Raw genomic sequence first — 17,768 nt, forward strand, 5'->3', positions numbered from 1 at the left:
TGTGTATATGTAGAGAGATGTCTTTGATATCTCTTTCATTAAAAAACTAAAGTTGTAGAAATTTCCAAGGTATAAAATCCCACGTTTCCCACTTAAAATAAGAGGTGGTAAAAGAGGCAGTGTGGATAAAAGGAGAAGCAACAGCAGTTTAGAACAGTCTACAAAGGGTTAATAGTAGTTCCCTTTATGGAAGAGAGGTTGAGGAGAGGAATGACTTATTTTCTGCAGCATACAATTGTATATTATTTATATTCTTTACAGGATACATGAATTTTGATAAAATAAAACTTAAAAAGAGAGGCATTAAAAACTCTCTCTCTAGAGCCTTCCAGTGCTTTAGAAGTTATACTGAAAACTTAATTTTATATTCTGTATTAATAGTAAGAAAAACAGGGCTTAAAGAAAATAGTAGGGAACATATGCTGACAAATGCAGGAAAATTCTTTTTTTTAATTCTGGGAGACAAAAGTTAATTAACCCTTTTACCTGTCACTTCACCCCAAACTCTAGAAGTTTTCTATCTCTAGTTTTCTATAGAGCTACAGTTTTGTTCCAAAGGGGACAAAATTTTTATGTTTATAGTCTAAGGTTTTCTCCTACTAGTTAAAAATTTGCTTCTATAGAATTAAGTAATTATGTATACATAAACCTTGAATGTAATTAAATCATGGCTCCCAACGTTTTTTTAAAAAGAACTATGTCTAAGACTCTTTAAATGATTTGGTTTAAAATATAAAGTATCTTCCACATGTAATCAAACATGTCCATGAAGATCAAAGTCTCATTTACGATATTGTAAGTGGCACCTTTAGAGTTGTGTGGTACACAATTTGTAATACAACAGTTCCCAAGAACCCTACCAAGAAACACATAAAGACATTCATCACAGCTTTGTATCTAATGGTGAAACTTTCAACACAGTGTACGTTTTCACCAAGAAATGATCAAGTAAACTATGGTATATCCACACAGGGGAATATTATGAAGCCACCAAAAATAATGTTGCAAATGTCACTGATATGGAAAGCAACTGATGATAGATTAAGTGAAAAATCAGGCCACTAAACACTGTTTAACCCCATTTTTTGTTCTAAAAGTGCATATGAATAGGAAAAGTCTAGAAGGATGTAACAAAATATCAATAGCAGCTCTTCCCCATGATAAGTGACTTTTTAAAAAAAACTTGCCTATATTTTCTAAGTTTTATATCACAAACATATAAAAGCCTAATATTGGGCTTCCCTGGTGGCACAGTGGTTGAGAGTCCGTCTGCCGATGCAGGGGACACGGGTTCGTGCCCCGGTCCGGGAAGACCCCACATGCTGCGGAGCGGCTAGGCCCGTGAGCTATGGCCGCTGAGCCTGCGCGTCCGGAGCCTGTGCTCTGCAACGGGAGAGGCCACGACAGTGAGAGGCCCGCGTACCGCAAAAAAAAAAAAGAAAAAGCCTAATATTTGATTTTTTTTTTTTTAATCACAACTGCAGTAGTAAAATGAAACAAAAGTGTTCTTCACCATAGGGTTTTGCTGGGTTTTGTTTTGTTTTAAATCATTTGACTTATAGGAAAAACCTTTTCCTTCCATCCCACCCCCTCCCTAAGAGGGAGATTTATGCAGCGTAAGCTACATAAGCAGGAGTGTATTTCACCTTGTATCACTTTTTATTAAGTATCTTTGAAACTGTGCTAACACTGTGGTTGGTAGTCTGAATTAGATTTTGAAGATTAGTTGTTAGTAAAGTGCTGTTATTTATAAAAATACATAATTGAGAGATCAACCAACCCAACTAAGGCCCCCTGAACAAACACTATTCCAGGAAGAATATACTGTGCTTTCTTGCTCTGAGGAGTTTCACTTCATAAATGGATTAACTCTTGGTTAACTAGAAAATTCTGGAACAACGAATTTCCCAATAACGATTTTTTTTTAAAAGCAATTCACTATGAAGTATGCTCTAAAATACCCTTTCCTTTGCATCCTACCACTGACAGCTTTTCATCGCCAAAGAGTTCCAAATTCCTGGAAGTCTACAGGGGATGCTCTTTTCTTTGGTATCTTTTACTGGTTTCCAGGAAAATGCCAGTAGGAGGCAGCAACGACTGGTGGCAACAGCGGCGGCTCCACTCTGCACAGTAGTTAGTTACTGGCTTCATTCCTCTGTCATTACAGAAGCAAGATGACACTGTTCTCTAATCCAGCCAAACCTGATAAGTACCATCAACCTGTCACTTCCTACATTTCAAATTCTAACATCACAGCATCAAAGAGTTTTTACATTTCGATTTCTTTTGCTGGCAGCAGCTGGTAGCCTCTCATTCTCCCACGGTATTCTAATGCTGCATTTGCACACCGGGGTTACTCCCAGACTGAATAGCAGGTCATCTCCTGCTCACTGAGCTCATCTGTGGCCCATGTGCTAGGCAATTTAGATCCAATCAGCCCTTATTTAGCTCAAGAGTAATGAGCAGCATAGTGACACAGACTTAAGCCTGACCCTCAGGATACTGCTCATCAAGCAGTAAAACTGTGACAAAATCATTCATCTTCCACCCGCTGGCAAGAAATAATACTCGCACTCACTGTATTACTTTTCAAGATAAAAAAAAAAAAAGTCCTGAATTTTCATGATGTGAGACATTAATTTGCAGAAAGCTGAATTCCCTTAAACCTCCCTGTTGCTATGAGCTCACCAGGGGGAAATAGGCCTTAGGAGACTGAAATGGAATAAAGAAAATTGCTCTAGCTTTCTTTTCATTTTAAATAAGCCTTAAATCTGACAAGAGATATACTAAAGAAAGAAAAATATATATCTTGTAAGGTAAAGAAGAAACAAATGAAATTAAGAGTTCCAAAGGCTAGTTTCACTCCTTATATATGTTCTCAATTTTGTTAAAATATAAATAAAATTAGAACCAGAGCAATCACTCACCCTTCTCCACAAGGTAGATGGAGAAACGTAAGGAAGTGTTCTTTATAGGCCATCTTATGGCAAAAGTAAATTCATATCATAAAACAAAAATGTACTCTGATGCTTTCTAAGAAACACATCTTAAAGAAAACAACTTTAGAGTAATTACCAGAAGATGGTGTGGATAGCTAGGAACATTTTTAAAGTACAATAAATCTACTTTTCCACAATTTATAGTGCCTTCTGAGGTCTTATTAATCTAAAAATAATGGGATAATTAAGAGATCGGTTTCCTTCCCTCACTGATACATCACATCATTAAAAAACACGTTTAGTGGCTTATTGTACCATATTAAACATAAATACTTAAATTACTTGCCTCCTTGCTTGTTTCCTCTGAGTACTTCCCTTTTATAACCAAAGGCCACAACGGTAGTCTATCTACCGAGTTTCTTAAGACTGGGTCCACCTACTGAAATTGCAATTTAAGGTCTTTTTATCCATTCCACAGTTGGAAAAGAGTTAAATTTAACAAACCCATCACAAATGGGATTTGCCAGTCTTCAATATATTTATTATAACAATCGATCTTTGGTTTAAGAAACACAGCCCTGTGTGGCACCATGAAAGAGGACAGTGGCAATGCCTTCCTATAAACTTACTGCTGAATTTCATCCAAAGCTTCAAAGATTTGGGTGGTCTAAATACTTATAGTGAACCATGGGGTTCAGACAAGAAACCACAGTGACATAAGTCAGATTGAGGAAAGTAGCTTTTGCCACATCCCAACGTCTTTTGATTTGTTACCATTTTGCTAAAAAGAAATCTTCCAGTGCTTGGTACAGAAAATAATCATGGCATTTCTATTCCCCAAGCTCATCCACTTGCAAAAGAATGAAATGTATATTTCTTTTGTCCTTGTCATTTTATCCCAATGTTCATCCCAATTTTTTTCAGTGTTCTTTCACCACTGTTACCTTCCTTTTCCTAATTATGAGAGGTGGAATTTACTGTTTTCATTCAAACTTTGAGAACTATGAATCAGAAGTCATAAAGCTCCATTCATCTACTTCTTCAAAGTAATCTTGAAAAAAAATCTATAATATAAAGGTCTATTCACCTCTTACTTTACTTTTGTAATTTTGCAGATGGGGTTAAATATTAGATCTGACCTAGATTATAAATGGAGATTACAAGACTAGGGGCACAGCAGATAGAAAAAATAGAAGATTAAGAAAAGTGGGTAAGGGCTTCCCTGGTGGTGCAGTGGTTAAGAATCCACCTGCCAATGCAGGGGACACGCGTTAAAGCCCTGGTCCGGGAAGATCCCACATGCTGTGGAGCAACAAGGCCTGTGAGCCACAACTACTGAGCCTGTGCTCTAGAGCTCGCAAGCCACAACTACTGAAGCCCATGCACTACAACTACTGAAGCCCGTGCACCTAGAGCCTGTGCTCTGCAACCAGAGAAGCCACTGTGATGAGAAGCCCGCGCACTGCAACAAAGAGTAGCGCCCGCTCACGGGCGCTACTCTGAGAAAGCCTGCGCGCAGCAACAAAGACCCAATGCAGCCAAAAATAAAATAAATAAATTCATTAAAAATAAAAAAAGTGGGTAGGACTAAGAAGTCCATGGACACTTTGGTACCTTTTCTTTGTACCCAGCATTCTGAAATTCACACAGATGTGCTTTGCTATGAGTCTAATTTCTTCCATTGTGCTACAGTCACTCAAAAGGCCCTTTCAGTAAGGAATCTTCCACTCCAGGGAACTACTTTAAATGATTTTATCAATTATTTCCTCCATTCCATTATTTCAGTTCCCTCTTCCAAATATCTTGCTTCCAACCCAATCCAAATACAGAAGATCTCTACTTTTAAATTCAAAGTGTTCCTGTGGACCCAGCCTCGATGGAGAGGTTCTGGAACCTCTCAAAAACAAGGTAAAAGCTCAAAGGCCCATTTACTCCACCTGTTTCCATATTTTAGTAGGAGAATAGTTTGGTTATAAATATTGAATTGGCAAAATAAAATAAACCTTTCAATTAACTGAGATGGATGATGAGAAGATGACAGGAGTCTTGCTGTCATCCTCCAGAAGTCCCTTCCACCCACTGGTGCTTAGAAGACAATAAGCACAGAGTTGAAATTCAGATTATGTGTTAAATCTATTAAATCCATAGCCTGTCTGTACAGATACTGTTCTCTACTTTCATGTGGATATCGGCAAGAATTGGGGACAAGTATAAATCATTATCAAATAATACTGAATCGTTGAAGTAATAAAATATGAAATGGTGAAAAAGTGATGGTTTCAATAAACACTTACATAAGTACCTTTCTATTTTGTGTCTGTCTTTCATGTAATAAATACATGAGTGTATACCATATATGTGCACTTAACTGGTTTATGGATGTATGCCAAGTGCCTATAATAACGCCTGCTATCGTGGTAGGCACTCATAAATATTAGTTGGATTTGCTGAATAATTTGTTTAATGAATTATGTATCCTCTGTAGAAAACCAATTACAATACAATTGTACAATTACACAATTGTAATTGTACAATTACAATACAATTGTACAATTGTACAATAAATTGTACAATTTATCTGGCAATAAAGGGCATTAGAGAGAAAGTATTACGGAAATTCAAAGGAAAGTGAGATTATTCAAGATTGGGGACACATGGATAAGCATACGTTGCTTGGAATGAAGGATAACGTTGTTCACATAAAAATAAAGAAAACGTAAATGAAGACAAAAAACATATATTGAGAGATTATTATAGTCCATGGTCTGGGCAGGTGCAGCATCTAAGTCAGTACTGACTGAGAGCTCTGCTGCTGTCCACTGCAGCAGCCACTAACTACCTGTAATCAGTGAGCACTTGATATGTAACTAGTGTGACAGAGAAGTTGAATTTGTCATTTTATATTCATTAACTTAAATTGTCACACACAGCTAGTGTGTATGGACAGCAGAGACCTAAGCAGATTTTCACAGAAATCCTATAAGGTAGGGGCTGTTTTACAAACGTGCAACTGAAGCTTAGAAAAGGTTAAGTAACTTCCCAGGACTGCACTGTTGGTAAGTAGAGGAGGGATGATTTGATCTCAGGTTTATTGGCCCTAAAGCCCCCGTTTTTATACTACACTGCAACAGGAAGAACTCTCAAACACTTCCTTAAGAAGCAGAGGAAAAAAGCACAACTTGCTATTGGGGATTTGTCTACTATTGCCCCAAATCCTGACTGCTCCCATGTATGATGCTCCTACATGAAGCTCTCTGATTCCATCTCTAGCTGTGATCTATTTACTACTAACTTCTGAAACCACCTTTTCCTTCCCCCAAATCCCTCTAAATAAGGGGTTTTTGGTTTGTTTTTTTTCTTTTCCTGTACTCTGCCACTCCATCTCTTTGCCTACTGTAACCGGCACTGACCATTTCTGACTTCTGATCTTAACAACTACTTTCACTCCTTGAATTTAACCCTTTTCTAATCATCGGTTATCACATAACTGCAGCTTATTCAGTCCTCAGATCTGGCTCTACTGTCCTGGCCATGCTCTGGTCTGAACCCTCAACTGGTTTTGACAGGAAAATATAAAAAAACGGTAAAAAAAAGACTTGGAGATTTCTTGGTAATTAGTAGTTCCATTTGACTAAAGTAAAGGAGAACCACAAGAAAAAGTTGCAGAAATAGGTAAAGCCAGACTGTGGATAACTTCGAAAACCATGAAAAGGAATTAGACATTTTCTCTGGGTCTATTAGGATGTCATTAAAGGTGTTAAAATACAGAATGACATAAGCAGAATTGCTCTCCAAGAAGGTAAATGTGGCAAGAGAATATGAGATGAGCAAAAGCACAAATGAAAAAATAAATAGGACTTCATTAAAATTTTTAAAATTTATGCTGCAAAGGACGTTAACAAAGTGAAAAGATAATCCACAGAATGGGAGAAAATAGTTGTGAATTATATATCTGATGAGGGACTTGTGTTTAAATATATTAAGAATTCTTATAATTCAGTAACAAAAAGACAAATAACCCAATTTAAAAATGGGCAAAGGGTCCAAATAGATATTTCTCCAAAGAAGACATAATGATCAATAAGCACATGAAAAGCATGTGATCAGCATCACTAGCCACCAAGGAAATGCAAATCAAAACCATAATGAAATACCTACTACCTCACATCCACTAAGATCACTCAATCATAAAGACACTTAGCAACCAGTGTTGGTGAGGATGTGGAGAAACTGCAATTCTTATATACTGGAAGAGGGAATGTAAAATGGTGCAACGGGGGCTTCCCTGGTGGCGCAGTGGTTGAGAGTCCACCTGCCAATGCAGGGGACACGGGTTCGTGCCCCGGTCCGGGAAGATCCCACATGCCGCGGAGTGGCTGGGCCCGTGAGCCATGGCCGCTGAGCCTGCGCGTCCGGAGCCTGTGCTCCACAACGGGAGAGGCCACAACAGTGAGAGGCCCGCGTACCGCAAAAAAAAAAAAAAAAAAAAAGAAAAATGGTGCAACGGAAACAGTTTGGCATTTCCTTAAAAGTTTAAACAGAGTTATCACATGACCCAGCAATTCTACTCCTAAGTATATACCCAAGAGAAATAAAAACATGTCCACACAAAAACTTGTACACAAATGTTCACAGCAACACCAAAAAGTGCAAACAACCCAATGTTCATCAACTGATGAATGGATAAATAAAATGTGGTATATTCATACAGTGGATTATTTGGTAATAAAAAGAAAGTACTGATACATGCTTTAATATGAATAAACCTTGAAATTATTATTCTAAATGAAAGAAACTAGTCACAAAAAATGATGTGTTGTATGATTCCATTTATACGAAAGGTGCAGAATAGGCAAATCTATAGAGACAGAAAGTAGATTAGTGATTGCTAGGGAAGAGGGGTTGAGGAAATTGGGAGTGACTGCTAATAGGTACAGGGTTTCTTTTGGAAGTGACAAACTGTTCTAAAATTGTGGTGAAGGTTGCACAACTTTGTGAATGTGCTAAAACCATTAATTATATGGTATGTGAACTTTATCTTAATAAAGCTGGTCAAAAAGTGAATTGTATAAGTGATATACCTCAAAAAAGCCAATTAAAAAAAAAAGATGGTTTGAGAAGGGAAGGCACTGGAGGCAGGGAGATTAGGCAAGCATTAATAATGGTCTAAAAATGGAGGAAAGGGTAGTGAGAATAAAGAAGGGATAATAAAAGAGAGCCTCCAAAGACATTAAAAAAAATTCTCTCACTCAACTAGATATATAGAGAAAGGAAGGACATACATACATGTCACATTTCTACCTTTAAGAAATTACTTTTCTTTTTCTACAGCAGCTCATTACCGTCTTAGTAACACAGAATCACAATTTCCAAAAGTTCTATAATTGTTGAGGCAATGTTCATGTTCTCTACAATCCTGACTTTATTTTTACAACAAAGAACCTGATTCATTTACCCATCAAAAAGCCATTTCCTAAACGGCCACTATGTAAAAGGTACTATATTAGGGATGGGTTAAAAACCATCCAAGGTAAGTCCACACACACACACACAAACACACACAGGTCCGCTGAGGTTTTCCGGCATAAAGTGTAGTACAAAGAAACAATTATATTATGGGTTCTTTTGAAAGTAATAATAATAATAGCAACATCTAACATTTATTGAACACTCACTAATATGCCAGGGACTATGTTAGCCACTTTACATTCCTGATTACATGTAATCCTTAAAGGTTTGGGCTATTATCCTCATTTTACCAATAAGGTTGAGATTTGGACACATAACTTTTCCCTTATAATACTTTAAAAGAATCACTTTGTACTTAGGCAAGGAGAATTCATACCTATGTAACAGATCTAGTTGGAGACTAAATAAATGACCCAAAATATTAACTCCTATACATGAAAAATTAAGTAGATAACTTATGTTTCAGCAAAATACAAAAATGGTACACAAACATTGCCAAGTTATCAGGGTGAGTTGATATTACTGCATGAATTTATAAAATATGTAACATAAAAGGGCCATAGTAAACACACTATGCAAAATTCAAGCCTGGTAAAGAGCAAATAAGCAAACAAACAAAAAAGCTAATTCATAGTATATATGTAAAAATCTCAGTTGAAAGATACATGAAATATTTAATGATGAAGAGAAATATTTACATTTTATATATTTCCAAAATACTAATACTAGTACATCCCCTTAGAGATGCTTTCTCTGAAGCAACCAAAACTGGTAGATTGATCACTCTTAGTGGACAACACAAATATCTGATTTTTCAAATAAAAACTGGAAATATATTTTTCCATGGAGCATACTCATGTGTTCTCTCTCAAATTATTAGAACATTGCCCTAAAAATTTGCATAAAATCCAATCAAAATCTGCATCAAATATATATTTCATATATATAGTATAAATGATGTACATATGTATATACATGACACACATATGTACATATACATAGATATATGTGCATATATATACATGATGAAACAGCAGATCAGCAGATATTTTGGGCAATCCAGGATACACTAATTAAACTTTGCAAATAAATAACTCATAATAATTTGATTACTTAAAAAATCACATTAGTTTCAAAGTTGTTTTGTAGTAAGCCATTCTTCAATAATTAGAAGCTGTAATCCATTATACTAACAGAACACCCAACAACAAAAGGAGGAAAAGGCTTGCATGCTGTCAAGAGTCTCCTTTCTATTTTTCCTGAAAAATCATGTAAATTATTTGGTAATCAGCAGAGCCTCACAAGAATATTTCCCCTTGTACTACCTCCTTCCCTACCTAGAAAATTCCCAGTTATCTCTCCAAAGGAAAGATTAAAACAAATTTTTTTTTGTTTAGAATAAATGATACCATACCGATAAAGGTTAAAATAACTATTGAGCTTGGAAAATATTTGAGGGGAATGATATACAGTTTTTCTGTGCACATGTGTATGCACACATGCACACACACGTGCACACACACACCCATCCCAAATGTCAAAAAAGATGTATAACAAACAGATGAACTTGCAAGTTCGTGGAAAAAGAAGAAAAGGATTTAAAAATATATGTACTTTCAAAATGTATTTTGAAGCCAGGAAAAAGAATCTGAAACCTTTCAAGGAGTTGCACTTGAGCACGTACAGTATCAAAAACAGGTAATCATCCCTTCTGAATTATTTCTTAGTCTCCACATTTAACATCTTAGACAAGTTTTCAGCTGCCTTTAGACTTCTTTGAAACTAGGCTCTTGTTTAATATAAAATAGGATGTCAGTTGATCAATATCCATTTGGCTTAAATTCATAAGTTCACAACCCCCCTTAAGTGGTAGAACAAACAGGTACAAGGCCTGAAGATTTATTGTTTCTTTTTAAACGCCGAATGATATTTGCAGATGCCAAAAGGCATTTTGAAATCACTCCACCCCTACTTCAGTACAAATGAAAAAGGGGGATGGGGAGGAGAGAGAATCTCATGAGGCCTTGTATGTCAAGTTCTTGCCCAGAGCTAATTTTCATAGCTGTGTTATAAAACCCTGAATATGGAGGTTTATAATGGAAATGCTGACAGACCCTTAACTATAGCAGCATGAATGGATATAATTAAAGAAAAGCTTTTGGCTACACCTAACTCCACAAATTAAAGACTGCCATTTTTATATTAACCTCAAATAACAGCCAAGTGAGAACTAGAAATGTGATTTCAGAAAGGGAATGTGAAATGTTAAAGATGACTGCTCAAATTATTTGACTTTCGGAGTTTTAAACACAGAGGCATTTAGTTAACATAATCAAGTCAGTATTTTCATAATGTTACCTAATCAGCGATAAAGAATGCTCTGGTGAGCCAGCAGCTCCAGTTAGCAGAAAGTGGCATATGAAGTTATTATTTCTTAACAGCCTAGAGGGAGCCGCTTCTCCCTTTAATCAGTGATCTTAGTTCCTTCCTACTTATAATTTCTCTGTCATACAGTTATAAAACTATTACCTAGTTCAACACACACAGGCACACATCCTGCACACACATTTATGCAGGGACCGGTACCTTATTCCCACCTGAATTACAAAACAGAAGAGATTATTAAGGTAAAGTATTTCATTCTTTCCCTTGTCAGGGATGCAGCCAGGAATAAATATCATCAATCTATGTAACCCATCTTCCCTATCTAAACCAAAATTCAAAGAATTTAGCTCTGTTCTTAACTTAAAAGGAAAAAAAACCCTATGCTTTAATTTTTAACAACTATTCAAATTATTTTTAAACTTTCTAATAGTATTAGTAGAAAAAATATTATAGGATACCTAAAAGACGCCTATGAAAAGATCTTCAGTGAAGTTTCAGATTTTGGGTTAAGAAATTAGGAACACTCTCTATGATCAAATACCTAGAGGACTTTTCTTGTGTTTCCCTCCCCTGCCTCCCTTCCTTCTTTCTTTCTTTTTAAGGTAAACAATTCTGAATGATCTCTGGGGCCCCTTTTCCCCCAAAGATCCCAAACTAAAAGCAAGTCTGTCTTGACAATATCTGCCTTAGAAGGAAGTACTGAAGATTGATATAATAAAATAAAACTATGCAAGTCACAGTCCCTCTTACTATATACCGCAATCAGTCTCATTGAAGGACTGTGTGCAAATTACTATGCAAGCTTCAGAAATTTAAAAGATGACAGTGCCTAAACCATGACAGCATTAATAATGACCTGCACATTACTACACCATTCTTATTCACACATTGATCTCATACTGCTCGATAACCTTGGCAACAGAAGTTCTACATGATTTCACATTCTCTTACAGCAATTGTTTTTGATCATAGTTGACCAGTATAAAGCAAAACCAAAAATAAACATCTGTACAAGGAATTAAATGTTACCAACATAAATAGTTGTGTCCTTTTTTTCACTGGTTAGTCCTGAAGAGCAACAACATACTCCTTGCCCCCTGGTCAAGATGATACCAAATTACAATCTCAAACCAGATCTCGTTTAAAAGAAATTATTAATACAAATGTAAAGTTACTCTCACCTTATATAATTGAGAGTTGTCATTATGCCTCTTGATTCTGACCTCTGTACTTCTGAATACATGGATTAACAGAGATGCATTATAGTTTACAAGGTACTTGGCAAGCAATATTTTTGCAACACTCCTGACATGCTCTAATGCTAAAAACTTCTACTAAATTGAATTTAAACGGCAAAACTTTGATTTTTTACCAGAAGTGAAATTTAGATGGTTGAAGTGGTGCTAATAATAAATCAAAGATAAATTACTATTATAAATAAAATGTGATTTACTTGTCTCCACACCTCTTTGTGATTTATTTTTCCAACTAATGACTCATTAAAAAAATATGTAACTTGCAAAATTATAAAAACAAAGTAATCAAAAGCCCCAATAAGAAATTACCCTTTTTTTTTTGCAGCAAAAATAAAAGGTAAAAGCACTCAGAAGTATACATGAGTAGTGGTAATACTTTCAGGTTTGTCAACAGATTTCATTCATCTAATTACTTCCTAATTTATAAAAACTGTAGTGGTATGGTTAGTGTCTGTTTAGTTATTTGTAAACTATTATAAAGACAGTGTAAGAAGGCAGCTATGGTATAGGGGTTAGAGTCTGAGGGGTGATTCTGAAACAACTGTGTTGTTTTAGGTAAATTACAAAAAGTAAAAAGTCTCCATGTTTCCATTTCTTCATCTATAAACAGGGATGACAGGATTGGTAAAGAAATACATGAGATAGTATTTATAAACTGTACATCTTTTAAGAATACAAGAATTATTCTTGTGTTTCTAGTTACTACTTTTGAAGAATGACCAAAAAAGTTCCAGTTAAGAGCTTGAAGACAAAAAGTCAGTAAATAAAGAAAAAGTAATTTCCTATTTATTACTTTCACTGTATTTCCATTTTTAAAGCCTCTCCAACCTTCAAAATAAATCTCCTTCTCCTATTACCAAGTTTACATTAACATTTTTAACAAACTTCTGTGTTTATCTTGGAATGCATATTTTCTAAATATACTCCATACACTAATCTAAAAATGAGAAAGGAGGCTTTCTCATACACGATCAGGGAGACTGAAATTGGTGCAAATTTTTTTAATTAAATGGGATGATTAAACGGGACTGGAATATCCACCCACATTTATAATGCACATACACAAATTCACTCTTAGGAATTAACCTACAGATATACCTTCACAAGTACACAGAGAATACATATATAAAGATGTTAAAACTATGTTTATAGTAACAAAATGGTAAATAATATAAATTTCCATTATTTGGGGATTGGCTAAATAAAGTTTGGTGCATCCATATAATGAAACACTAAGTAGCCATTAAAAACAACTAGATAGGTCTCCATATACTAACATGAAAAGCTGTCTAGGAAATATTAAGTGAAAAACTGAAGTTGCAGAACAAAGATCATTTCTTTTGTGTTTTAAGCCTATGAATGGGAAGAAGTCTGGAAGGTTCTATAACAAACCATTTTAATCTATGGAGTAGAAATAGAGCATCACTGAGGTTGGACCAGATAATTCTTTGTTGTGTGGGCTGTCCTGTACATTGTAGGCTATTTATGTAGCAGTATCCTTGACCTCTACCCACTAGATGCTGGGTAGCACCCCTCATACATGTGGCAATCAAAAACTTCTCCAGACACTGCTCAATGTCCCCTGGGGGAAAAACTCACCCCTAGGTGAGAACCATTGAACTAGAGAATAAAGGAGTGAAGTTGGGGAGAGGAAATTTTACTTGTCACCTTATACCTCATTTTTTTTTTCTTTTACCATTTTTACCAACACAACATACTACATTTGCAATTCAAAGAAAAATTTCAGGGACTTCCCTGGTAGCACAGTCATTAAGAATCCACCTGCCAATGCAGGGGACACGGGTTCCAGCCCTGGTCTGGGAAGATCCCACATGCCACAGAGCAGCTTAGCCCGTGTGCCACAACTACTGAGCCTGCACTCTAGATCCCATGAGCCACAACTACTGAGCCCGCGTGGCACAACTACTGAGCCCGCATGGCACAACTACTGAAGCCTGCACGCCTAGAGCCTGTGCTGTGCAACAAGAGAAGCCACTGCAATGAGAAGCCTGCTGACCGCAGTGAAGAATAGCCCCTAATCTCTGCCACTAAAGTCCATGCGCAGCAACGAAGACCCAACACAGCCATAAATAAATAAATAAATAAATGTTCCTTAAAATTAAAAAAAAGAAAAATTTCACAACAAAAGAAGATTCCTCCACACTGCCCCACTGCTCTCCGAACTACTGGATTGGACATAAAGTTCGTTCAGGTTTTCTGAACAAACTTTTTGGCTAACCCAACACTTTGAAGAACCTCAAAAAAAAAATAGGTTCCTCCAAATTTCTAACTAAAAAATTAAATAGTATTTGTAAGATATGAATCTTTGTTTAAAAAAAAACATATATAAGAAACAATATAATTGTTAAGACAAACAAAAAAGACTTGTCTATCTTTAATGAAAAAGGTAGAAAGATATATGGATTCTGCCACTTGGTTCCATGACTGCATCTTCCCAAGATGCCCAAACTCTCACATCATTTTCTACTCCTTTGCCCAGACTGCAGCACTATCACCAGGATGGTTTAGACCAGCTCCCTCCTCTTCCTTCTTGTTTTGTATATTCAGACAAATATAAACAAACAAACCAAAAATGGTACCAGAAATATGGAAATTCCTAATTCTGCCCCAGAAGCCCTACTTACCACTTATTTAAAAATTGAACAAACAGAATGAATTTGGCACTTGGAAAAGTATATTATCTGCTAATAAACTCTACTAGACTAAGAAAGAACAAATGTACTTCGTGGAGAAGATCCAGAATCAGTAAAAGTTTCTTCTAATGAAGTTGGCTATTCATTTACTTATCCATTTATCTATCCATCCGCCTAAAAATTTGATACAGCTTACATTGGGGGATATGGGGATGATTATCTGATCAAGAATTAGAGTACATAAATATAAAAACTACACAAAATCTAAAGAGTGAAAACCCGTGGATTAATCTGTATGAACACACAGCCCAACATAAAGCAAATTAAGAAAACTAGTAATGAATTAGTAATGAATTAGTAATTAGTAATGAATTAGTAATGAATTAGTAATGAAACTCATAATGAATAAATGTCCAAAATTCGGAAATTTCATCAAGTTTACTATCTTTGAAAAACAGATGCCACTTTTGTAATGTGCAGCTAAGAAGAGGGAAGCAGTTTCTTCGTTAACTTCAGACATGATTTTAAATAAAATCATATCTTTATACCTAACTTTTACACAACTTTTTAGTGACAGTAACTAACTGCACTGAGTGGTAGTATCTAACTTCTCAAGAACATGTACTTTAAAGGTGAAACTGTTATGTAGAAAGGGCCTTATAGGCAATAAATGTCATAATCACTGTTCTTATCCATTATTGTTTGGGTCGGAGGGTATCTGCACATTTGCATAATTTAAGTGGATCTGAGAACAGTAAGTTTTGTATAGATGATTGGTGTTATAAGTAGAACAATCCTATCTTTTCTTAAATTTATTTATTTTTGGCTGTGTTGGGGCTTCATTGCTGTGTGCGGGCTTTCTCTAGTTGTGAGTGGGAGCTACTCTTTGTTGTGGTGCGCAGGCTGATTCTCATTACGGCGGCCTCTCTTGTTGCGGAGCTAGGTGTGTGGGCTTCAGTAGTTGTGGCACGTGGGCTCAGCAGTTGTGGCGTGCAGGCTCGGTAGTTGTGGTGCACAGGCTTAGTTGCTCCACGGCATGTGGGATCTTCCCAGACCAGGGCTCGAACCCGTGTCCCCTGCACTGGCAGGCGGATTCTTAACCACTGTGCCACCAAGGAAGCCCCTAACACTCCTATCTTAATCTTAGAATAAACTATTTCAGCTGGAAGTATTGTACTGGCCAAAAAGCTCATTTGGGATTTCCTGTAAGATCTTTTGGAAAAACCCAAACAAATTTTTTGGCCAACCAAATATTTCATGCATTTGACGTTGCAACTCTGCAGCAAAATATTTAAAGAAACTTACTTTTTTTTAATGGTATAATGTGGCCAAAATCTCCTTACGCACGCAAAACTGCGTATGTTTCAATGAAAGCCACATCAGATTTGAGCTCATGGTCTTGCTTAGAATGTCTGAAATATCCCTCTGGATAATAATGCTCTTCTAGGAGAGGCAGAGAGGAAAGAAGGGGCCAAGAGGCATGGCTCTTGGACTACACCAGAGCTATGCTTGATTTAGTTTAGTTTTACGTGTTTGCACATAAGCTTTCTTTCAAAGAAGCACTGTTTGAAAACTACTGATTTATGTTACATTGCAGTAAAACTCCTTTAACTCCTCTCTTTACAACTGAATTTCATGAGTATGTAAAAAGGAAAACTTTAATACAGAATCAACACAGGTGATGATATAAAGCAAATCAATAAATCAGAACGTTACTGGAAAACATACCTGATTCTGGTCAGAACAGCTTGTAGAAAGCTCAACACTGTCCTAAGTTCAGATTCTTGACAAGCTCGTAGAAGCATACTAAAGCCATCATTAAGCAGTTTTTCATGGGAAGGATGCAAGCAATGGCTAGTCTCAAACACTTCTTGAACACCATCAATATATATGGAAAGAAGTGACCAGAGAGTCTGTCTTTGTCCCATTTCATCATTCTTAGATACCAAGAACTCCTTTGCTTTCTCCCGGAAAGCACCTGAAAATATCTCAGCCAAAACACTGATGTCCAGGTTTTTCTGGGTATACATCAAGAGGAAGGCCATCTGACCCTTCCAAATGAGGGGAGATGTTATAAAGGCAGGCTTGAGGAAATTTAGGAGGCCTAAAACATGACTTGCTACATCTTCCACCTCTGCCACACATGCTAACAGTAGAAAAAGGCTGAAAAAGTTTTGCAGACCAACTTCAGTTAGTTCTTCCATTCTTTTTTGATGGAATTTAGAATATATCCTGTAAAACAAAAAGCTGAATTAATAAAATTGTTTCATTCACAAAAATGCATCTTTCAAAATAACATTTCACTCAATACTCATGACAGTCTCATTACTTTAAATTGTTATCTATTTCTACATTATGGTGCTATTGTGTCACTTTTCCTGCTTAGAAAACAACCTCACAGAACACCACTGCCCCTCCTTACCTTCAAATTTCTCAAGGATGCAGCAAGCATCTATAAGCGAATCAAAGGATTCAGTGGCTTTCCCCAAAGGACAGTAAAAATATTCTTTTCATACAGTACATGGCTTTTACTTTTATTTTAGTCCCCCCATTACCTTTCTTTTTAAATTCTTATTGACAAATAAAAAAGAGTACATAATCCTTTTAAGTACAACTTGTTGCACTTTATAGAAATCTTAACAGGGCAATTTTATGTAACAATTTTCCTTAAACCCTTTCTCCCTCTACCCTTCACAAAGGCTTGGCTCTTGCTGTACTTATATGTTAAGACATAATTTAAAGCTCCGGAAAAATTATTTTTACCTACTTACAAAGAAAAATTGTTAGTGTTCAAATATCCAAGACTAACCATTTAAAAAGCTGCTGTCAATACTATTTAATACAATTTAAAAGTTGATGTACTTTTCTTTCATCAATTAAGGGATGAGAATTGAAAACCATTTTGAATCTTACATATGGATTGTTAAATTTCTTTGTAACTTCTATAATTGGTTTATTCAAGATACAAATGATTAATGCTTATGAGAGGTTAAATGTTTATCTATAAACAATGACGCTGATAAGCTCTTGAAAGTAAAGATCTGCTTAATTATCTTTATATCCTC

General features: G+C 36.0%; 1 protein-coding gene across 1 annotated transcript in view; it reads right to left on the bottom strand.

Moving 5' to 3' along the window:
• MMS22L (MMS22 like, DNA repair protein) overlaps positions 1-17,768 on the bottom strand; it is a 140,448-nt gene that overhangs the window by 66,619 nt on the left and 56,061 nt on the right. Inside the window, exon 14 of the mRNA XM_029224113.1 lies at positions 16,432-16,935. Coding sequence (XP_029079946.1) covers positions 16,432-16,935 — 504 coding nt within the window. The remainder of the gene's footprint in view (positions 1-16,431; positions 16,936-17,768) is intronic.

The sequence above is a fragment of the Monodon monoceros genome, unplaced genomic scaffold (genome assembly GCF_005190385.1).
Source record: "Monodon monoceros isolate NGI ecotype Baffin Bay Population unplaced genomic scaffold, NGI_Narwhal_1 Super_Scaffold_15, whole genome shotgun sequence".
In the NCBI taxonomy this organism is placed as follows: Eukaryota; Metazoa; Chordata; class Mammalia; order Artiodactyla; family Monodontidae; genus Monodon; species Monodon monoceros.